Raw genomic sequence first — 19,647 nt, 5'->3', positions numbered from 1 at the left:
ATGAGCGCTTAGATGTGTCGAATGGAAGATGTACGAGTAGAAGCAATAGCAAACTAATACACTGTGCCACTTATTGTATAGAAGTCTCGCTGATATGACCTCATCTGAAGTCCAGGATACCTCGTCTTGAAACGATTCGATACCCGAACTCATAGGCAGTCTGACTAGAGCACCGTAGGTTGCATTAGAATCCCTCGGATTCCTTGTACGAGATATGGTTCTTCTCTCCCTCTCGTAAGCGTGGTTCTTCTTCTCCTCCCAGGCCCCTTTCGTCGCCTTAGCTGCTAGACGGGTAGCCACCAACTCATCAGAGTTGGCCGATAACCACTCTCTTAACTGCATACCCTCCTCGATGGCCTTGCTCAACTACCAACGAGCATCTTTCAACTCTCAATGTAGGACATCGACCCACTCCGCAACCTCCGCCACACTCTTTATAGCCTCGTCTTTAGCAGCAGCTGTTGCATCCCAAGCTTCCTCCGCCCGTGCCTCGGCTTCTTTGACATGATAGATGGCTAGGCCTAGATCCAAGGATAGTTTGGAAGTCTCAACCTCCACCCTCCTGCATGCCTCCATAAGGTGCTGCTTCGCCTTCTCGGCTTAAAGGTGGACTCGAGTCAACTACAAGGATAACTTTGCACTCGGGTCATGCCCGCTTGGACCCGTAGGGCGGAGTTGGCTTGGGAGACCAAGATGGTTAAAGAGAAAGACTAAAGAAAATAACAAGGTATGCTCAAGGAAGGGGCCTTACCGAGACTTCATTACAAGAATAGAGGTCGACCAATACCTCTGGCAGGTAGTGGCATACCAAGCTAGCCAGGACAAGACTAAGCAACCTCCGACGGTAGGTGGCGACCTGTAGGGAAATCTATGGGTGACATCATATGTGTAGCGGAAGAACATAAACAAAAATCTAAGAATTCCACAAAAAGTTTTATCGTCATATAAAGATTTGTGAGCAAAAATCAAAAAACCGAAAACTGCACATATACGAGAGATATATTATACCTAGGGAGCTTGTAAATCCCTGAAATCCTACAAATCTATGAGAGAAGATGAAGGAGGTCAATTGTCCTCCTCTCCAGCGGTGATCCACATGGTAGAGACTACGAAGATGCTCCTTATATCGTTGCCCAAATCTCCACGTGTCCCAAATAGGGTTTGCTCGTTGAGGAAGAGAAGAGGAAAGAATAATAAAAGATGGTAGCAAAAAATGTCTATCTTATGATCATTTGATTCTCTCTTATTTATATATGCCCCCTATCAATTTAACCATAATAGATTCTACCCTATTGGGTACTCGATCTCCATCCAACTACCTAAGCTTCTTGGATTGGTGGATCTTTACTCAATAATCTCTTATTGACTCTTATTAGATCTTATACATAAGATCTAATATTTCATGAGCCTATTGTGTATCCAATAAAATAAGGGCTCCAACGGATATCTCATATTTGAATCTCTACTCATCGCAACACCTATCTGTGTAACCCTCTATACCTAATATCAAGTTGATCATCAGTCATATATATCAGAACTTCTTCTGACTTAATAAATTAGCATCTCTTATAATAATATACTCCACTCATCGACTACGGACATACTAAGTCATTACGCCCTAGTCCTTAGATGATATAGGAGAATCCAATCCATTCGGCCTACCTATACTTAGTTACCGTATATCTATATTTCTTCATCTATCTAATATCACAAAGATCGTATACCGGGCATGGTACTGCCAGGCCTATACGGAATCTACTTGAGTCTCGCTCTAATCAAATTCTCTTGGAGAACTCTTTCGATCCAAATGACCTTATCTAGGGATTTGCCTGAGCAAGAATACATAAGATTTTCCTCTCATGACACCGAAAGCGGATGATCTTCTATCGATACTTAATTGCCCTTGTAAGGTTAGCTACCACTCCCGATAATCGGTTGTGTTAGATTTGGAACCTCCAGACCTGTAAGTTAAGTATCAAAGAGCGGAGAACTCATATAGGGCATCTTTAGTGTCTTAAGTCTAAGGATCAAATATACAATTGAGACTACTGAATCGTTGTTTGACAATGAGATATCATTAACCATCTTCTCCAACGAGTACTTGCACTATATCTTTAATGTCCCCACACGAGCAGCTATGAGACTAATTGTCTCCATCATATGGATGGATATACAGCACACTAATTTATCTGGTTATCTCGATATCTCTCTTGAGTAATCTACGATCGAGATTATTTAGGATCTATGTTTAAAGATAAATCAATCTCATTATTACGATATTATCACAATTTGATTTTTATTGCAAAGATCCATAGACATCGTAATATATGCAACATAAAGTGAGAAAATATCAATAATAATAATAAGCTAAAAGACTACGTAGTGTGTCACACGTGCCATCATTCATGTGCTTGACTTGTAGGACATATATGACTAACAGTAGGATCATTAACGGTTAGGAGGTGACCTCACTGTCATGATGCAGCCACGTAGCCACAAGATAACCCTCCGCCTTAGGACACTTGGAGAACCCAACCCTAGGGAGAAACTTTGCAATTAAGAAGATCCCGATCTGCCTTTTCGACTATCTTGAATTGGGTCCTTAGCAGTAGAACATCTTTCGACGTGATGGCCTATGCGGTCTCACCACTCCAAGGTCAAATCAACCCCCACGAACCGCCTCCCTTACCGACCTCCTATGTTAGTTTACCATATCTCCCAGGTTAATCAGAAAAAAAAAAAAGAAACACTTAGATTAGCCTACAAGAGTGGATCAACAGTGCCGACACATCAGTTGATGGTACTTATGACACCATCAATCAGTAAGGACAAAACGATGTCTATCGATGCAGTTCCAAAGAGACGACCTTTTCTTTTTATCGAGAGACTTGCATTCTGCAACCTTCGGGCCAGAAGAAATTTGAACCTTTCAAGTTTCGTCTCTCGATATCATTAGCATTGTAGAAGAACGTCAGATGCTAAAACAAGAAGATATATCGACTTCAGCATGCAGTGTTCTTTATATATCAAAGACTAACTAACACTGGTTTAATCGTTGACTCGTTCTTTGGTACCACGGAGTCATCTGTCGCAATCGTGGCAAAGAGCAAAACAGAAGCGGTAGAATTTGGCCGTGATTTCCATGGACAGCATTCGCCGATGTGGAAGTACGACGTGGGCTTCTCCTTCAACAGAAGGTCTCGTGTGGCCGTCTCAGCTGTCCTCTACTCTGCAAAATCCTCTTCTTCGATCCAACCAATTCCTCATGCTCGCCCCTATCCCAGGCTTCACGAAGCATCAGAGATTCCAAGATACATCGCACGTTGAAGGCATCGCACCTCATCGAGGGACCGCTCAAAGATCATCGACCTTTCAGTGACATGGAGGCTGAATCAGATCTGAGCATCACCGGAGCTCGATCAAATGTTTCTTTCACAGGGCACATCATTCGGGAAGCTATCGTCCGGATTCACAGGGCCTCTTCCGGCTGCAGAATACTCGTGTGCTCTCCCAGGAACAAGACGCGTGATGTACTCATATGGCGTCTACGTTCATGAGCAGCTTCAGACTTCACAGCGCCGGAATCAGAGGCGACCCGGTGGATGTTTTATAGAGAGAGTCTTTTGCTCAATGTATGTACCTCTACTCCATTGGAATCGGTCGATTTCAATCCAAGAACTCACAGATTGCAGCTTTCCGAGAAGAAAACAGTTTCCTGATAAGAGGTTGTTGGTCTCCGGACAAGAAAAGACTTAGTTGAAAGAAGAGGAAACAGAGACAGAGTGAGGTGGTATGGATCGAGATGCTTAAAGCTCCTCGATGATATCCCAATCTACTTTACTTTTTGGCGGACACCACTAGTGAAATACTGTGATGTAGCATAAACAAATCAATTCAAAGCATGGTTGAAGAGCTCATGCATTCAGGACCATCAGCGCACCGAAGAAAAACTCGATCTTGATTAATGGAAATACAAGGAAGGAGGCAAGAACACGAGGCAGCAAAAAGATAAAACTCGAGAGACAGGCCAGCTGAAGAGAAGGCGAGAGGATTAACCACACAGATCACATTAGACAGGATGATCGATCGCAAAGCAGCAGCATCAGCAGCGAGAAGAACAGGTACAGTTTTTATTAGCTCTCACACAAACCAAATGGTCCACAAATACATACACAGAACCCCATTATTGCCATGCTGGTAAATCAAAGAAATATGGCTACAAATATTATAGAATGGAGCTTTGGAAACGGGGAACTTACAGGGTTTGACAACAGAGGGTTCCCTGAAGTAGGATATCGAGGTGCTGTTGCATGTTCCCAGCTACCGATCACGATTGAAGCTCCCACGCCCTCTTCTACCTCAAATGCTCCCTGTGAGTTGCCAGTACAATATTAGCAGCATGCTCTGCATACGATGACCACAATATGAAACCCTATTCTTCGTTCGCACTGCCTCCGGCAAAGTGAAGAAGGGGATACATAGCCACAAGCGCTCTCCTCTGATCCCCAGAGATGTAGAATGAAGAAGCCCTTTGCGAAGACAGCCAAATTCCAACCATCCATCATCATCTGTGCTTCCGAGATGCCTACGAGTAGTCTCCTTGAGAAACCCATGGGAAAGTATTGTGCACAACCGATCCACAGAAACCCTAATAACCGAGACGGAAATCAAGAAAGAGGGCCAAAGAAAGACAAGGCAGGCAATAAAAGACTTAAGTCCGCATCACTCCAACCCCACAAACAAACTAAGGCTTTTTTTGTTTTTTTGACTCCAAGAGCGAACCACTAGAACCCTAACCCTAACCCACCCACGCAATCAGCGGGCCTCGTCGTCGGTCCCAGCTGCCGCCCCCGCGGCGGCCGCGCCGGGGGCGCCCGACAATGAGGCGAGAAGGTTGAGGTGCCCGGCGAGAGGAAGATAGTTCCCGACCCGCGCCGCCGACGCCTCCCCCATAGGCTGACCCGCGAACCTCCCGTTGAGCGTGACCGGCACCATCTCCGGCGTGGCGAAGCTCCAGACCTGCCCGAAATCCTGCCGGGCTGGCAAGGCCCAGAATCCAGCCGCCGGACCGATACCCATCCCCGCCCCACTAATTCCGCCGCCGACTCCCCCGGTGACGGTGTCTTCTTTGCCTCCGGAGTCGTCGTCCGCGCGCAGGCGCTTGCCGAGGATGAAGGGAGCGGGCGCGAGGGCGTGGGAGAGGAGGTGGGTACCGCCGCTGACAGCGGCCGCGGATGAGGAAGGGGTGGGAAGGGAGAGGGGTGCACCGGCCGCGGAGGAGTTCCCGGCGGCGCCGCGGAGGAGGGAGGCGGAGACGGTGGAGAAACTGGCCGGGGTGGTGCCAGTGCCGGTGGCGGCGATGATGGAGGGCTCGGCCTGGCGAAGGAGCCACTCGATGGTCTGGCCGTCCGACTTGTGGCCCAGCTCGCGTGTGAGCTGGAACACCCGGGCGGCGCAGATGATGGGCATGCGGATGCGCCGCCCGCGGCCGTCCACCTTGCTGTGACGGTCCTTGGACGGCGGCTTCTTGACCGCCAGCGCCCCGTTCCCACCCGCGGGCGCCAGCTGCCGCTGCTGCTGCTTCTGGCCCTCGAGCGGGCCGCTGCCGCTGGTGCCGCCGTCAGGGTTGCTCATGGCCCCCCACGGAGCGAGTGAGAACAGCGCAAAGAATACAAAAGATTAAAAAAATAGAAAAGAAAAGAACAGGAGAGGAAGAGAGATAGGGGGGGCGCGATGGGAGCAAGAGCGAAGGGTCCGTTTGGCTGAAGAGGTGGGAGAAGACTAATGATTGAGGCGAGAGAGAGAGAGAGAGAGAGAGAGAGAGAGAGAGAGAGAGAGGGGCGCAGAAGCAGGAGCGGGTGGAGACAGAGGGAAGAGCACATGGGTTGGTGGGGCCCACGCCTTCTTCCTCCCTCCCCTATTTCAACTTCTCCCTCGCGTCCTACCGGCCGTCTCCTCCCTCGACGCCATCAGAAGCGAAGCGGAGTCGGCCCATCCAAGATCCGACTCCGATTCTGGACCCGATCCATCTCCGTCCATGATCAGAATAATTGACTCGGTATCCACCGTTCAACGAGCGAGACTTATCGGCGTGTTTGCAAAACAAAGGATCGATTCCGGTCCTTATCGGATTCAGGCCGCGGCCATTTCCGCATCCGATCCAACGACGTTGCTGATCGACCGCTCGAGGCCGACAGAATTCGAAACCTGAGTCAGGCTCATGTGCGCGACGCGCGGTGGTGGTACGGGCGGGGAGCACGGTGGAGGATTGCGGCCGTGGATCGGCCGCCGGTCGCTTTCCATGTCGGGAGGGGGGGGCTGTGGTCCAGCCGGAGGTGGGGGAGCCGGGCACTGCAGTGCAACCACCAACACCCGCTTTTACTGTGCCACACTCAAAGAGCCTTCAAGGCTCCCCAGGGACCACTCCTGTTGCGTGACAGTGATCTCCATTGGATAAGCTCACTGCTACAGTGTGCTCCCTGTCAAAAATCTTCCGATTACATCTCATATCGAATGTAAATTTACCTCCAGAACTGAAAACACATCATTCTTTTGAATCCGAGTCATCAGTTGTATTTACAAAACAACAATGTCCAAGTAACTTTTTCATTAGAGCTTGTGGAGAACAAAATACCAGAGAATGACATAATCCCACAGTCTCTGTACGCATGTGTGGCGAGAAGACAATGATGATTTTTAATGTAAAGCTGCGACTTTTGGTGTTGGAGACCTTCACAACAAATAGTTCGTGAACAGCAGTCATGAGCATGCATGCGACGTAAGGGTATAAAGAAGACTCGAGGTAAAACACTTTCCACCCACATATAACGCTTCCGGCGAACATCTTCTTTACAGGAATCACAGGCACGCATGCATGCAACCAACGTATAAGTAGAAAAAAGTGTGCCGGTAAAACGCCCGTAGGAAACACTTTTGGGGTACCATCCTTTTCACTGCAATCACAAAGCATTCATGCGACGTAAAAGTAGAAAGCAGGTCCGCGGTAAAACACCCGAGGAAAACGATTCTCTTTTACGGCGGCCTCACGCATGCATGCAACGTAAAAACGGAAAGAATACCAGCGGTAAAACGACGGAACAAAACGGGATCCCGCTGTTCCAGCTGTCGCCTCCTCTGTGGTTAGGTGAAGGCTGTTTAGTCTACCGCAACACCACAACCCGGCCGCTCCTTCGTTTGCTTGGGACCCGCTGGGCCCGACGCGCTGGTCGACGTCGGATCGAGATCCGAGGGTCGGACAGCAACCCGGGATTCTGGTGGCGTCACACCTGATATGCGGGGCCCGTTGCTCGGTCAGTCGGGTCCGCTCGGTGCCCTCTTTTCGTGAGTCGTCGCTTTCGCTTGACCTTTTTTTTTCCTGCTTTCCAATAATGAGGGGGACAGATAAATAGCACCCAGTGCGCGCCTCGGTACGCGCTCGCTGCACCCGCCCGGCCCTCTCCATCCGAGAGCTACGCCCGTGGACGGGGGGGGGGTGACGATATCGGAACCGGAATAATTTGAAGCGGATTTGTGGCGGACCCGCGGCTAGTTGGCGGTGGGCCCCTGCGCGGAGCAGACGCTGCATCAGATCCCGACTTGGACTACGACTTAGCTCCCGATGGGTACTGTTGATCCACATCAAGAAGTGCAGTGTCCGGGGTCAGCTCACCAGAGCCAAGTGGGGACGTGAAGCATGGCTCCTTCTTCCAAACACCCATGAATAAGATGAGCAGTAGAAATGGTTTTCCATCCCAGGAACCAAGTGGCACTGTCTCTCGGAAAGCTGACCAGTGGAGCATGAGATTGACGTGATCTCATATGTAGGCCTCACCTATCAGAAAGCTATACATATATGTAGGATGAGAATCACGGCCATGGCATCCTCACTTCCAAGATGATGGACGCGGCTAAGAATCTCATATTAGAGTAATAGCATATAAGAACGGGTAGAGACCTCGAAAGCAAGAGCGCTGCTGTTCCCGATCGTCTGCAGTGTCTGGATCGTAGTTTTAAGTACGTCGACAGTACAAGAACATATAATCCAAGTACGTTCTCTCAGTCTACACATCACTAAAAAGTGCGGTCTGCAAAAGCCTCATTCCAGTGGCCGGCTTTATCAAAGTAGAGGGGCTGCATGAGTTCTTCCTGCATTCTCTTTATCTTGCAAGACAACCAGCAGTATGATAGCGTTGCTTGGGAGAGAGGAGATGTCTTGTCACTCCAAATGGATCCATGAGTCGATGAGTGGTTCAAATTTAGAATCTGTTTCATGGGAAGAAGGTTAAGAGAGAAAGATTGATGTTGATGTCATTGTTTCTCTATCTACCTCTATCTATATTGGATTGTACTCTTCTTCTTGGAGGTATATAGAAATTAACCTACCTATCTCTGCCAACTTAATTCAAGCTTGTGAAACCCAAGTCTAGTAGAAAAGTTGCTGAAGTTTGGCTCTTCTCCCACCTGTTTCTTCTCCCCCGAGACCAGTGGATTAATGAGAGCAAATTAAATAGGCATTAGATGATTACAAGTAATGTCAAGTAGGCAGGCAGGAGATTGAGGAAACATGATTCCATCGTCCTGCTGAGGTATAATTTCTCTTTATTGTCTTCCATTAACAGCAAAACATGGGTCAAGTGGCTGCTTCCCCCACCCAATCATCCTCATCTAATGACCTGGATTCCTGCACTGTGTTAGCCACCAACACCTCCTTTTGCGTGTTACCATCTCTTCCCACCGGGGTTAAACAAATACACCATCTCTCTCTCTCTCTCTCTCTCTCTCTCTTCCCTATTCTCCTTCTCCATTACATGCCATGACGCATGCAGTCAACTTGCAGTATAAAAACAAGAAGGAAACATTGCAATCTCCTCATAGCTGTCAGAACATGGACAGAATAGAATAATTTCCTCGAGGACAAAGCCAAAGCCTGGAGACAAAGTGTAGATGTATTACTTGCAAGTTCTCCACCATCGTACGCCATCAAGTGAAGCATAATTCCAATGATTGAAGTGACTTGTACAAGCATATAGCGACCTATTAATGTGTCCTTTTTTTCTGTATCATTTTTCTTCCAAATTGTATTCTTTTTTCTTGGAACGATCGATTCGATCGACCTAAAGACTGACGTCGAGAAATGCAATGGCAGCACTACAACATGGAGGGGATATCCTTTGTTGTTTTATATTGCTAGGATATCATGCATCAGATTTCCTTTACTTAGCATTGTCAAATATATTATTTGGATATTCTAATTGCACGCCTACTACACATTTTTATATTGTGCTAAGTTTCAAATGATGTTCTACTTTATTCCTATGCTGACATTTGTGGGCGATCCATTACAGTGTGGTGAGAGCTTTTATTAGTTTACAGGACTCAGGCGATTAAATAATTCGAAACAAGCAATCGAAGAATGGATGTGGGGAACTATGGTTGAAAACTCCCTTCCCAAGGTGATGGTGATCAACGCATTACAAACTAAGGTTGCTCTTATACCTTTCTAGCGTTTCATTATAGGTCGTGATTGACTATTATGAACTTTAATCGCTTCCATCGAACATCATTTATTTAATCTGGTAAGACCGCATACATTAACTATATTGATAATGCTAAATAGATGCAGAGATCATTTGTAACGAAAGAGGAAACAACTCAAGAAAATGACATCATCTCAAGCACCCGCAGGTGCTTATTATGTCATGTAAATGTCCGAAGACATGAGAGGAACATGGAATGCTTAAAAAAGGGAACATCACGACCTAAGTTTGAAATTTGCTTCTGCAACCATATTAGGCGTCAAATGTATATAGTGATAGAAGATAGAAGATAGAAATTAAAGATAAAAAAAAATTATATTTCTATTTATACAAATTAGGAAGGAGGATTTTTCTTAACAGAGCAGTGAGATTTCCTCACACAGTTAGAAAAATCTTATCTACTATCGTATATATGTATATGTATATATATTGACTATGTGACAAGCAAGTGAATAGATGAAAGAAAGTTAAATGTACATGGTTGTATATTAGCTGATGTAAATAAGTCACCACCACAAGGCTAGTTAGTAGAGATTCTATACCTTTCGAGTCCAACATGCTAAAGCAAACAATGATGATTGATATACAAGAGTCAAAAAAGAACCTCAAGATAAAGGTGAGAGATTTCTCCACAGAGTTCGACAAAGCTAAGCATCAATCCGTATCTCATTCTCTGACCCGAACGAGGAGAGGGATCAATAATTTTCTCTTCTTTCTTTATTTAGTTGTGGTTGATCCTCGTGACTCCAACCCTCTCCACCCACCTCGGTCATTTGATCGAAATTTTGTGACCTAAATATGATATTTTTATTGGTATTACGCTTAGCCAAGTTTACGCACCCATAATAAAATCGAAATAATAAGAAAGAAGATTACAAGCTCGACCACCGGTGCACGGCCTTCGACTGGATCATACGAGCCTCGATGAGATCCAATGTGCGTTGACTTCGTTGCTCGATCCATTTAGTCCTCCTTCGAATGTCCAAGATCTCTTATCAGGCCCAATTGTGTCGGCCCGCGCGATCAACGGGTTGTACATTAATCGATGTATTTGCCATATTAAAACTGTTTATGTTCGTTCGTGTGCTTGTGTGTGTGTGTCTATATATATATATATATATATATATATATATATATATATATATATATATATATATATACGAATAAAACGCAAATATCTCTACATCCTGGGTCGGACGAGGAGATGGCATCCGCCGGAGCCGCATCCGCCGAGAAGCGCTACTTCTGCCACCAGTGCAACCGGACCTTCACCGCCGCAGCCGCCGGTGGTGGCCTGTCCTGCGCCCATTGCCACGGCGATTTCGTCGAGGAATTCGACCTCTCTGGCCCTGATCCTAACCCTAACCCTAACCCCGAACCCGACCCCGATCGTGACCTCCACTTCTCATTCGACGATGCGGATGCCTTCTCCGCCATCCCTTCCCTCCTCTCCGCCCTCATCGACCTCGCCGCACCCGGTGGCGATCGCGCTCTCGAGAGCCCGCCCGCCGAGCCCGGCGCTGAGCCGATGAGCCCCGTCGCCGCCCTTCGTGAACTCATCCAGACCCTCTCCCTCGGCGGTGCCTCCGGTGCCGGCGGCGGCGGGCATCGCTTGGTCGGGAACATCGGTGACTACCACGTCGGCCCCGGGCTCGAGCAGCTGATCCAGCAATTGGCCGAGAACGATCCCAACCGGTACGGCACTCCGCCGGCGTCGAAAGCCGCCGTGGAGATCCTTCCGGATGTAGAGGTCGGGGAGGAGTTGTTGGCGTCCGATGATGCTCAGTGCTTGGTTTGCATGGATCCCTTCGAGATTGGAACCGTGGCAAAGCAGATGCCTTGCAGTCACATCTACCACAAGCAGTGCATCCTCCGATGGCTCGATCTCCACAACTCGTGCCCTGTTTGTCGATATGAGCTGCCGACAGACGATCCTGAATATGAGCATTACAAGGCCCCTCGAGCCAATGTAGTGAATCCAGGTGGTGCTTCTGCCGCCGGAGCTGTCACTGGAGAACATGAAGGGAATTCGTCAACTCCAACTGCAGAGAGTTCTGACATTCATGGCGATCCTGCTTTGCACGGACTCTGAAGGTGTGGTTCTTCACTATCTACATTATTCTTGTTTGATTCTCTTTGTGTTATATTCACTATCTACATTATTCACTATCTGCATTGCATGGACTCTGAAGGTGTGGTATATTCATCCAATATATTTTAGCAATATCGGATAGTGTTTATCACATGTATGTTACGGTTTGCGGTTTAGTTGCATAAATATGCCAAAATAGTTGTCTCATCCAGGACAGTGATTTTAATTTTTGGATATCGCTATTCAAAGAAACTATTAGAACATCATGGAAGAAGTTAGGGTGTTAGCTTTTCTATATTGCCAGTCAGTGGTGTTAAGTTGTAATGGATTATGGCTACTCAAATCTCATTGACATTGCTTTGGGGATGTTTTGATATTTAACTACTGGATATATGGTTGTTTGTTTCCTTAAGAGTGAAGTTGATGGCTTCACGCCCTCTCTTGTCTAGTAAAAAGCATTTGATACAGCCAGGATTCCAATGAGATGTTTCATAAATATTTTTGGAAAAAGCTGATTTCTGATGGACGTAACCTAGAATTGACAGCTACGACACATGGAATCTTAATGACTGATTCTTTATCGCAGGCCATGTGTTTCATGTGGCCACCAGTTTAAGTTGGTTTAAATTTTGTCAAGTTGTAACAAGAATGTAAGAAGAATTTGGAGTGGTTTATTTCATTAGCAGGCAATTGCTGGTCAACGTAGGTATAATTTCATCCAGAGGCATGCTGATCATGAGGACAATCTTCTGCTTAACTTGATCATGTCATCTAGGGTCATGTTGATCTTGAGGTGAACCATTTGCTTAACTGATACATTTTTTTCTCCTGTTCAAATATGGAAGTAGGATTAGTTGTTCTGCTACTTAGATAAGTAATGACTTCACATGAGAAAAAGTGGTTCACACCTGGATACGACGACGACGACGACAACAACAAAGCTATAAGCCCTGACTATCTAGGGTCGACTATATGGATCTCTTGCTGCCATTAAGATTGTAAAAAGTCACATGTTTAGTTAGACTTAGAGTATTTAAATCTTTAGTTATAGTTTCTATTAAGGTCTTTTTAGGTTTTCCTTTGTCTTTTCTATTACTACTAACATTAATCATTTCTCTTATTTTAACTACTGCATTCATAGGTCTCCTAAGCATATGCCCATACATTTTTAAACAATTCTCTTTTATCTTATCCTTTATTGAAGCGATACCTAGTTGTTCATGAATAAAAATATTTTTTTTCTTATCTTTCCTAATAACTTCATACATTCATTTCAATACTTTCATCTTAACAACATAAACTTTTTGTATATATTATTTTTTAACTGTCTAAAACCTGGATATTGTGCTGATTCATCTTAGCTAGAACTGACTGTGTGATTTTATATTTGCGATCTATTTCAAAATGACATATTGCAATGACATCTTGATATCAACTTCTATAGTTTATTTGTTTTTCTAGGGATGTATTTTGCATTAAACAATCGAGGATTTCATAGCTGATTATGAAAAAGGTTAGGTTGTGAAGAATGGTCAGTGGGGAAGAAGGGTGGCTCCACAAATTAGATGCAAGGCAAACTAATGAAAAGAAACCACTCATTGCAATCCTTGTGAAGTTTTTCTCAATAGGTTAGCAATGGATGAAAGCATGCTTTAGATGGAAACCATCAACATTTTTGCAAGCCAAAGGCAATTTTTTAACTATATACATTTATATACACGTTTTTGCGGACTTCTAAAAAGTATGGACTTTCCTTGGGAAGATATGATGGATGGGAAGGCATCAAGATATTTGTGTATAAAAAGTCTAGGGTTCTTGCATCTAAGCCACAGAGTGCTTAATGTGACTGTTGATCTTTGGTTTTAGGACAAGGCAATTTCATAGTCCGTCTGCAAGCTTTGACATGCATGTTCTCATTTTGTCTATTCATTTGGTTGTGCAGGAAGACCTGAGAATGCATCTCAGGTTTGAAGTGTCTTGCTTGCAGGTGTAATGGATATTCCCTTTTTCTAAAATGTATTGATCTATGGTAGAGTTGGTTCCTTTTGGTCAGTGTTGAATTTTGTCTAGGTTATTAGTTTGGCAGTATTTAATATTTGACTTGATGTTCAGACACCTGGGTTTGTATAGTATCTTTTTTTTCTGTTTCTGTTAAGTTAACCTTGTCTGAAATGGGCCACAGAAACTAAGCCTTAACAACATGGTTGTATACAGGTTAATCCATTTTATGCCTCTTTCTATGCAACCATTAAACTATAAACTAACAGAAAACATTCAATCATTTATATACTAGGTTTCATGTAAATCTTATTGGAACTGAGACCACAAAGAATTGTGCTGGAGCTGTTTGCTTGTCTTGCTTTTTTTAAGGTTAACTTGTATGGTTCAGACCTGAATCTTTGCGGCATTGTTGCCTATATTTGACTGTCTGAAACCAATATTGCAATTTAGCGCTTGTATTATGGTGTCAACAGGTTTTAGCAATTCTGTACTGTATCTGCAAAGGATGCATTGTCAAATGGGGATGTGTTAGTGAAGAAAGGGTACATTTTGGTGCTAGATACATATCCACTTCTTTGTTTGGAATTTAGATGCTCAAGTGCTGTTCTAGAAATGTATGCTTGTCTTGATTTTGCAAGATGGTGTCTTTTATTTTCCTTTTCTTGTAGTTACTTCATGAAGTGCATCAAGATGATGCTTTGAAACATGAAGTACATAATTTTTGTGGCAATTACTGATAACGAGATCACCAATTAATTTTTTGTGACTTTCCAGAGGATGATTGACCACCTAGTCTGTTTGAGTAAAATGTGTCCGACTTCCTTCAAAATGTGTTATATGATGTTCTTGGCTTCATTTAAGCGAAAATGTCAGTATATTTTCTTGCTGGATTACTTTACCTGTTGAGTTGGGGTGGGAATATGACCTTGATACATGTGTAACTTCATCATGGATGCAATCAGACTCATGGTCGGATCAATTTGGAAAATTGTTCAGTGGAATGGCTGGTTGATTCATGCTTTAAGAATGCGTTATATTTTTGTCATAACCCTTTTTGAGTCTCACTTGAAGTTGATAATTCATTAGCTTGGGCCTTTGTGGGTTGTTTGTAGACCATCTCCTGCTGTTAGGTTAGATATAGTAGGTGATTTAATGCAAAGTAATGCAACACTGCATTGTGACTAAGATTGGGCTTCGACAAGTTGAAGCTTGTTCAAAATCTCAGGTTCTTTCGTTGAAAAAGTATGTGACTTCTACTGGACTCGGTTGTATAAGCCATTATGATGAAGTTTAGAATTTCCTTAAGGATGGGCAAAAGATTAATGTTATCCCTCGTCACTGTTATTTCGTTTCTCAAAGCTGGGTGACTGTCTCAGGAATATTAGCTACTTCAATTTCTACAGATGTTTTGGAGGCACATAATTTGTTAGTTTGTAGAGTTTGGATTTTGTTCAAGAGCTTCATTTATATTTTAATATCAACTTATTTCAGCCAACGCTGGTGACTGAACTTTGTACTTAATTACCTGCCGTATAAAGTGCGGATGGTAAAAGAAATGCTTATAGGCGCTCATTTAGTCCGCATTTGCATGTCTAAGAAGTTCCTATGGTGTTTTTCTCTTATTCTGACTGCACATGTTCTGCTCTCTCTCCCTCTCTGCCCCTGTTGGATGATTACCTTTCGACTACATTCAGACTGCTGTACAGATACTGATTAAAGTTAGCCAGTTCGTATCGATAGAAGAAATGCCATTCAAAATAATGTCTTGGTCGGTAAACGTTTGGTGTTTTTCTTGGTGTCTTCCAGGTACTCGAAAGAGGAGCTGCTGCTAAGATCATGTATCAGTATCGAGTGTTGACGGAGTCGTACCTGGAAAAGAAATCTATTGAATTTCCGGGTTAGATCACAGTGTTTGGAGTGTACTTTTTCTGAATCCGTGCCTTCCCCTACCTGCATTTATACTTGTGTTTCATTCCTCTGTTCGTTGTCAATGGATTCTCTTTTGTATGATATATATATAAACAATTATTGGCATTATTTTCACATACTGGGATTTAAATTCTTTCCTTGTTGTTTCTTTTGACATAAGTCACAGATATGGATGACCAGAAGATGATGGCTTCAAAGAGGCCAAGATAGGTGTTACGTATCTCTTTCTTGTAGAAGGGATGGCAAAGGTGTGTCCCAACTTTTCTCAATTGCTCCATAAAAGATGAAGTCGAAATCTACGTAGGATCAGGTCCCACTTATATCCAGTGAGTAGACATAATTCAGCCCCAAAATGTTGGTCAAGATTAAGCATTATATTGCAAGAACTTGGTTCATAATATAGTGTCACCGGCTAGAAGCAACCTTTTCCATATTCCTTCTACGTCTGGGTAACACTTTCTTATGGAAGCTTGACGCATGTCAGCATATCTATCGAAACATTTATGATTCGGAGACTGTTTTCCAGGTCGCAAGGGGTTACGAGACCTCAGTCTCGACCAATAAAATTACGAGGCCTCCAGGAACTAAGGAATGATCGGCGTGAGCAGGTGCTGTCGCCCGTCTCTAAACAGAGAAATAGTTTGGGGATTTAAAGGGACGAAATCGATTCCTCCCAATAGAATAATAGCTTTTTATCTCGAGCTCGCCTCATTAATAAACGACGAAGATGAGATTTTAGCCCCTTACGATGAACTCTAAATATCTTTAGATCAAATTAAATTAAGATATAACTGTGTGATTATATATATTTAACGAGTTTTAATATAAAAACAATAATTTTAGCCGACGGCTAACTCTTCTCGCCTCCGATGTTCCCGCCGCCGCCGCTCTCGCCACCACCGAGAAGAACTCATCATCTCATCCTCCTCTTCACCTCTCTCATCGATCGCTGCGGATGCATGCGAGAGCTGAAGCAGATCCACGCCCAGTTCACCACCTCCGGCCTCTCCAACGACGACTTCCTCCTTTCCAAGCTCCTCCTCTTCTCCGCCGTCTCCGACGCCGGCGACGTCGACTACTCCTACCGGCTCTTCCAAACGCTCCCCAGGCCCTCCGCCTTCTCCTACAACGCCCTCATCCGCGGCTTCTCCAAGTCCAAGAGCCCCAGCCGCTCCCTCTCCCTCTACGTCCGCATGCTGCGCGCCGACGTCCCGCCCGACCACCTTACCTTCCCTTTCCTCGCCAAGTCCTGCGCCCGTCTCTCATCAATCACCCTTGCGGCCTCCGTCCACTGCCATGCCGCGAAGCACGGGCTGGTATCGGACCGCTTCGTGTCGAACTCGATGATACATATGTACGCGTCCTGCGGCGACGTGGCGTCGGCGTGCAGGCTGTTCGACGGAATGTCCCACCCGAATGTCGTGTCCTGGAACTCGCTGGTCGACGGGTACGCCAAGTGCGGAGACCTGGCGGCCGCGCGGGAAGCGTTCGACCGTATGCCGGAGCGGGACGTGGTGTCCTGGAGCGCAATGATCGATGGCTACGTGAAGGGCGGGGAGTACCGAGAGGCGCTGATGCTGTTCGACATGATGCGGGCTCACCCCGCCAGGCCGAGAGCCAATGAGGTCACCATGGTCAGCGTGCTGGGCGCGTGCGCCCACCTGGGGGCGCTCGACAGGGGCCGGGTGATGCATGCGTACCTGAAGGAGAAGGGACTGCGCTTGAGCCTAGCGCTGGCCACTTCCTTGGTGGACATGTACGCCAAGTGCGGATCCATCCACGAAGCTCTCGGGGTGTTTCGAGATGTTCCAGTTGAGCAGACTGATGTTTTGATTTGGAACGCCACGATCGGCGGGCTCGCCATGCACGGGTTGGGCAAGGAGTCGGTGCAGATGTTCGAGGAGATGCGGAGCGCGGGTGTGGCGCCGGACGAGATCACGTACTTGGCGTTGCTGAGCGCGTGCGCTCACGGAGGCTTGGTGGAGGACGCTCGGGGCTTCTTTCGATCTCTGGAGGAACCGGGCATGACACCGCACATCGAGCACTACGCTTGCATGGTGGACGTCCTCTGTCGAGCCGGGGAGGTGCGGGAGGCCTACGAGTTCGTGAGGACGATGCCCGTGGAGCCGAGCGCGTCCGTCTTGGGAGCTCTGCTCAGCGGCTGTCGAACCCACGGCTGGGTCGAGCTGGGGGAGGCGGTGGGGAAGAGGCTGATCGAGATGGAGCCTGATCATGATGGGAGGTACATCGGCCTGTCAAACGTGTACGCGGTGGCCAGGCGATGGGACGAGGCTAAGCTGATGAGGGAGGCCATGGAGAGGAGAGGGGTGAGGAAGGCACCAGGTTGCAGTGAGATTGAGGTGGACGGTAACGTGCACCGGTTCGTCGTCCACGATAAAACTCATCCGCTGTCGACCGAGATCTACTCCACCTTGAATCTTGTGGCGGTGCAGACGACGATAGAATACGGCAGCAACGTTCCCGGACTCGTGATCTGAAGAAGGTGGGCGCAGGCTGCGCACTGCATTCATCCATCAAACAGATTGAGGTGGTGACTTCGAACCACATTGCGTTCCATGGCTTTCGGTAGCTTCATCTGCTGGACCATTGACTGCGCCACACGAGATGGAGGTATCATTATTCATGTTCGATAATATGCATGGAATACAGATCATCGGCCTTGATAATATTTTTTTCTATGTTTAAGCTCCACTGTTTCTTTCTTTCCTCGAGAGAGAGAGGGAGAGGACTAACCATCATTAGAATAATAACAATTCGATAAAATGCAGAATAGGAATCATGAGGTAGGAACTCGGGGATTGCATGTTTAATGAAACACCAATAATGAGTTCAGAAACAAATGCATATGAGCAAAGGTTTTGGTAGACCCAGCAAGTAAATGCCTACCATCAAATATTCATAATGCAGTAGTAACTTGAATACAATAATACAATGATATCCAAGTAAAATGTCCAAAGTCATGCATAGTTTCTTACTAAACCAGATATGACACTTAGAACTATGCTTATTGAACTATTGTTTCTCATTTAAGAGTAAAACTTGGAATAGCATACTACTTCAAAATTCTGGACGTCCATTATATTAGGAAAGAATTATTATTATTATTTTTTTCAGATCACATTCTCACAACACCATATAAGATGATGAAATGCTTCGAAAGTGCAGTCTTCCAATACTACACTATGTGCTACATCAACTAAGATTTATGTTTCGTGAATTTTGTTTAAAGGAGAAAATTGTAAGCTAATGGTTGGATACTCCATAATTGTTCACTGGATTTTTAGGATTAGATTTGTTTTTCTCATAATATGTAAAAAGGAGTGTTTGAAAAAAAAAATTAGGTCGAAGAGAGTGATTGTGTCGTGATTATTGATTAGACAAAATATGACAAATGTTAGTGAACCTCTACGCCGTAGTCGAGGGGTCAGCACGGTTTGATCCGATTGTCGATGTCTAGGATCGTCCCGGAGATGAGACCTTTGTTGGGTCGGGTTGAACTTGAGGTCGGTCTGGATGTGCCTCTTCAGTGAGCACGCCCTGCTTCGTCGTTGTTGAATTTCTGCACACTGGCCTAGGTCGGGATGGGAGGGGTTTCCCAACTTAAACCCTTCCAAAGATCAAGTCAGTGGAACTTTTGTAGAAAATTTTGTCGCCCCCTTGCCGAATGCTGGCAGGGGGCTTTTATTCTAGTGCTCGAGGGTCAACCATATGCGATCTTCATGCGACGATCGACTCTCTAGGTAGCGAGTTTATACCTTCAGACGACCGTTATCCTGAGCTTTTCGGAGTGATCCTTGTTGGGATGACGCTAGCTCGTGCAGCTTCAGACGATGTGAGAGGGGAGCGATTGTCGTTCCGAATTTACGATGGCACATCCAATGTGGCACCTCGTCTTCATCCCGAGGTTTCGTGTTTGTACTGACATGGTTGAAGACCATGTCCACATGACGAGATCCACGATATGCTCTATTAACAAATATATTAACGTCGAATATAGATATATGTCATGTTTTGTCTAATCATATTCGACATGGAATTCATGAAAAATACATTCGACAAAAGATCATC

At 45.5% G+C, this 19,647-nt stretch overlaps 3 protein-coding genes across 3 annotated transcripts; 2 read left to right on the top strand and 1 right to left on the bottom strand.

Moving 5' to 3' along the window:
- Window positions 1-4,111: 4,111 nt before the first annotated feature.
- Window positions 4,112-5,823, bottom strand: LOC135596779 (transcription factor TCP7-like). The gene has a single exon (XM_065088909.1). It carries the CDS (start codon window positions 5,632-5,634, stop codon window positions 4,816-4,818), a length of 819 nt encoding a protein of 272 aa, XP_064944981.1. The 5' UTR covers window positions 5,635-5,823; the 3' UTR covers window positions 4,112-4,815.
- A 4,877-nt stretch (window positions 5,824-10,700) lies between these two features.
- LOC103970167 (E3 ubiquitin-protein ligase RING1-like) lies at window positions 10,701-15,672 on the top strand. The gene is made up of 2 exons (XM_009383833.3): window positions 10,701-11,630; window positions 15,436-15,672. Exon 1 carries the CDS (start codon window positions 10,741-10,743, stop codon window positions 11,626-11,628), a length of 888 nt encoding a protein of 295 aa, XP_009382108.2. The 5' UTR covers window positions 10,701-10,740; the 3' UTR covers window positions 11,629-11,630; window positions 15,436-15,672.
- A 718-nt stretch (window positions 15,673-16,390) lies between these two features.
- On the top strand, window positions 16,391-18,257 carry LOC103970835 (pentatricopeptide repeat-containing protein At5g08305). The gene has a single exon (XM_009384764.3). It carries the CDS (start codon window positions 16,428-16,430, stop codon window positions 18,054-18,056), a length of 1,629 nt encoding a protein of 542 aa, XP_009383039.2. The 5' UTR covers window positions 16,391-16,427; the 3' UTR covers window positions 18,057-18,257.
- The last annotated feature ends 1,390 nt before the right edge of the window (window positions 18,258-19,647 follow it).

This window comes from Musa acuminata, chromosome BXJ1-11 (assembly GCF_036884655.1).
Source record: "Musa acuminata AAA Group cultivar baxijiao chromosome BXJ1-11, Cavendish_Baxijiao_AAA, whole genome shotgun sequence".
Lineage (NCBI taxonomy): Eukaryota > Viridiplantae > Streptophyta > Magnoliopsida > Zingiberales > Musaceae > Musa > Musa acuminata.
The sequence above is the reverse complement of the archived record's forward strand: the minus strand, read 5'-3'. Positions and strand labels throughout refer to the sequence as shown.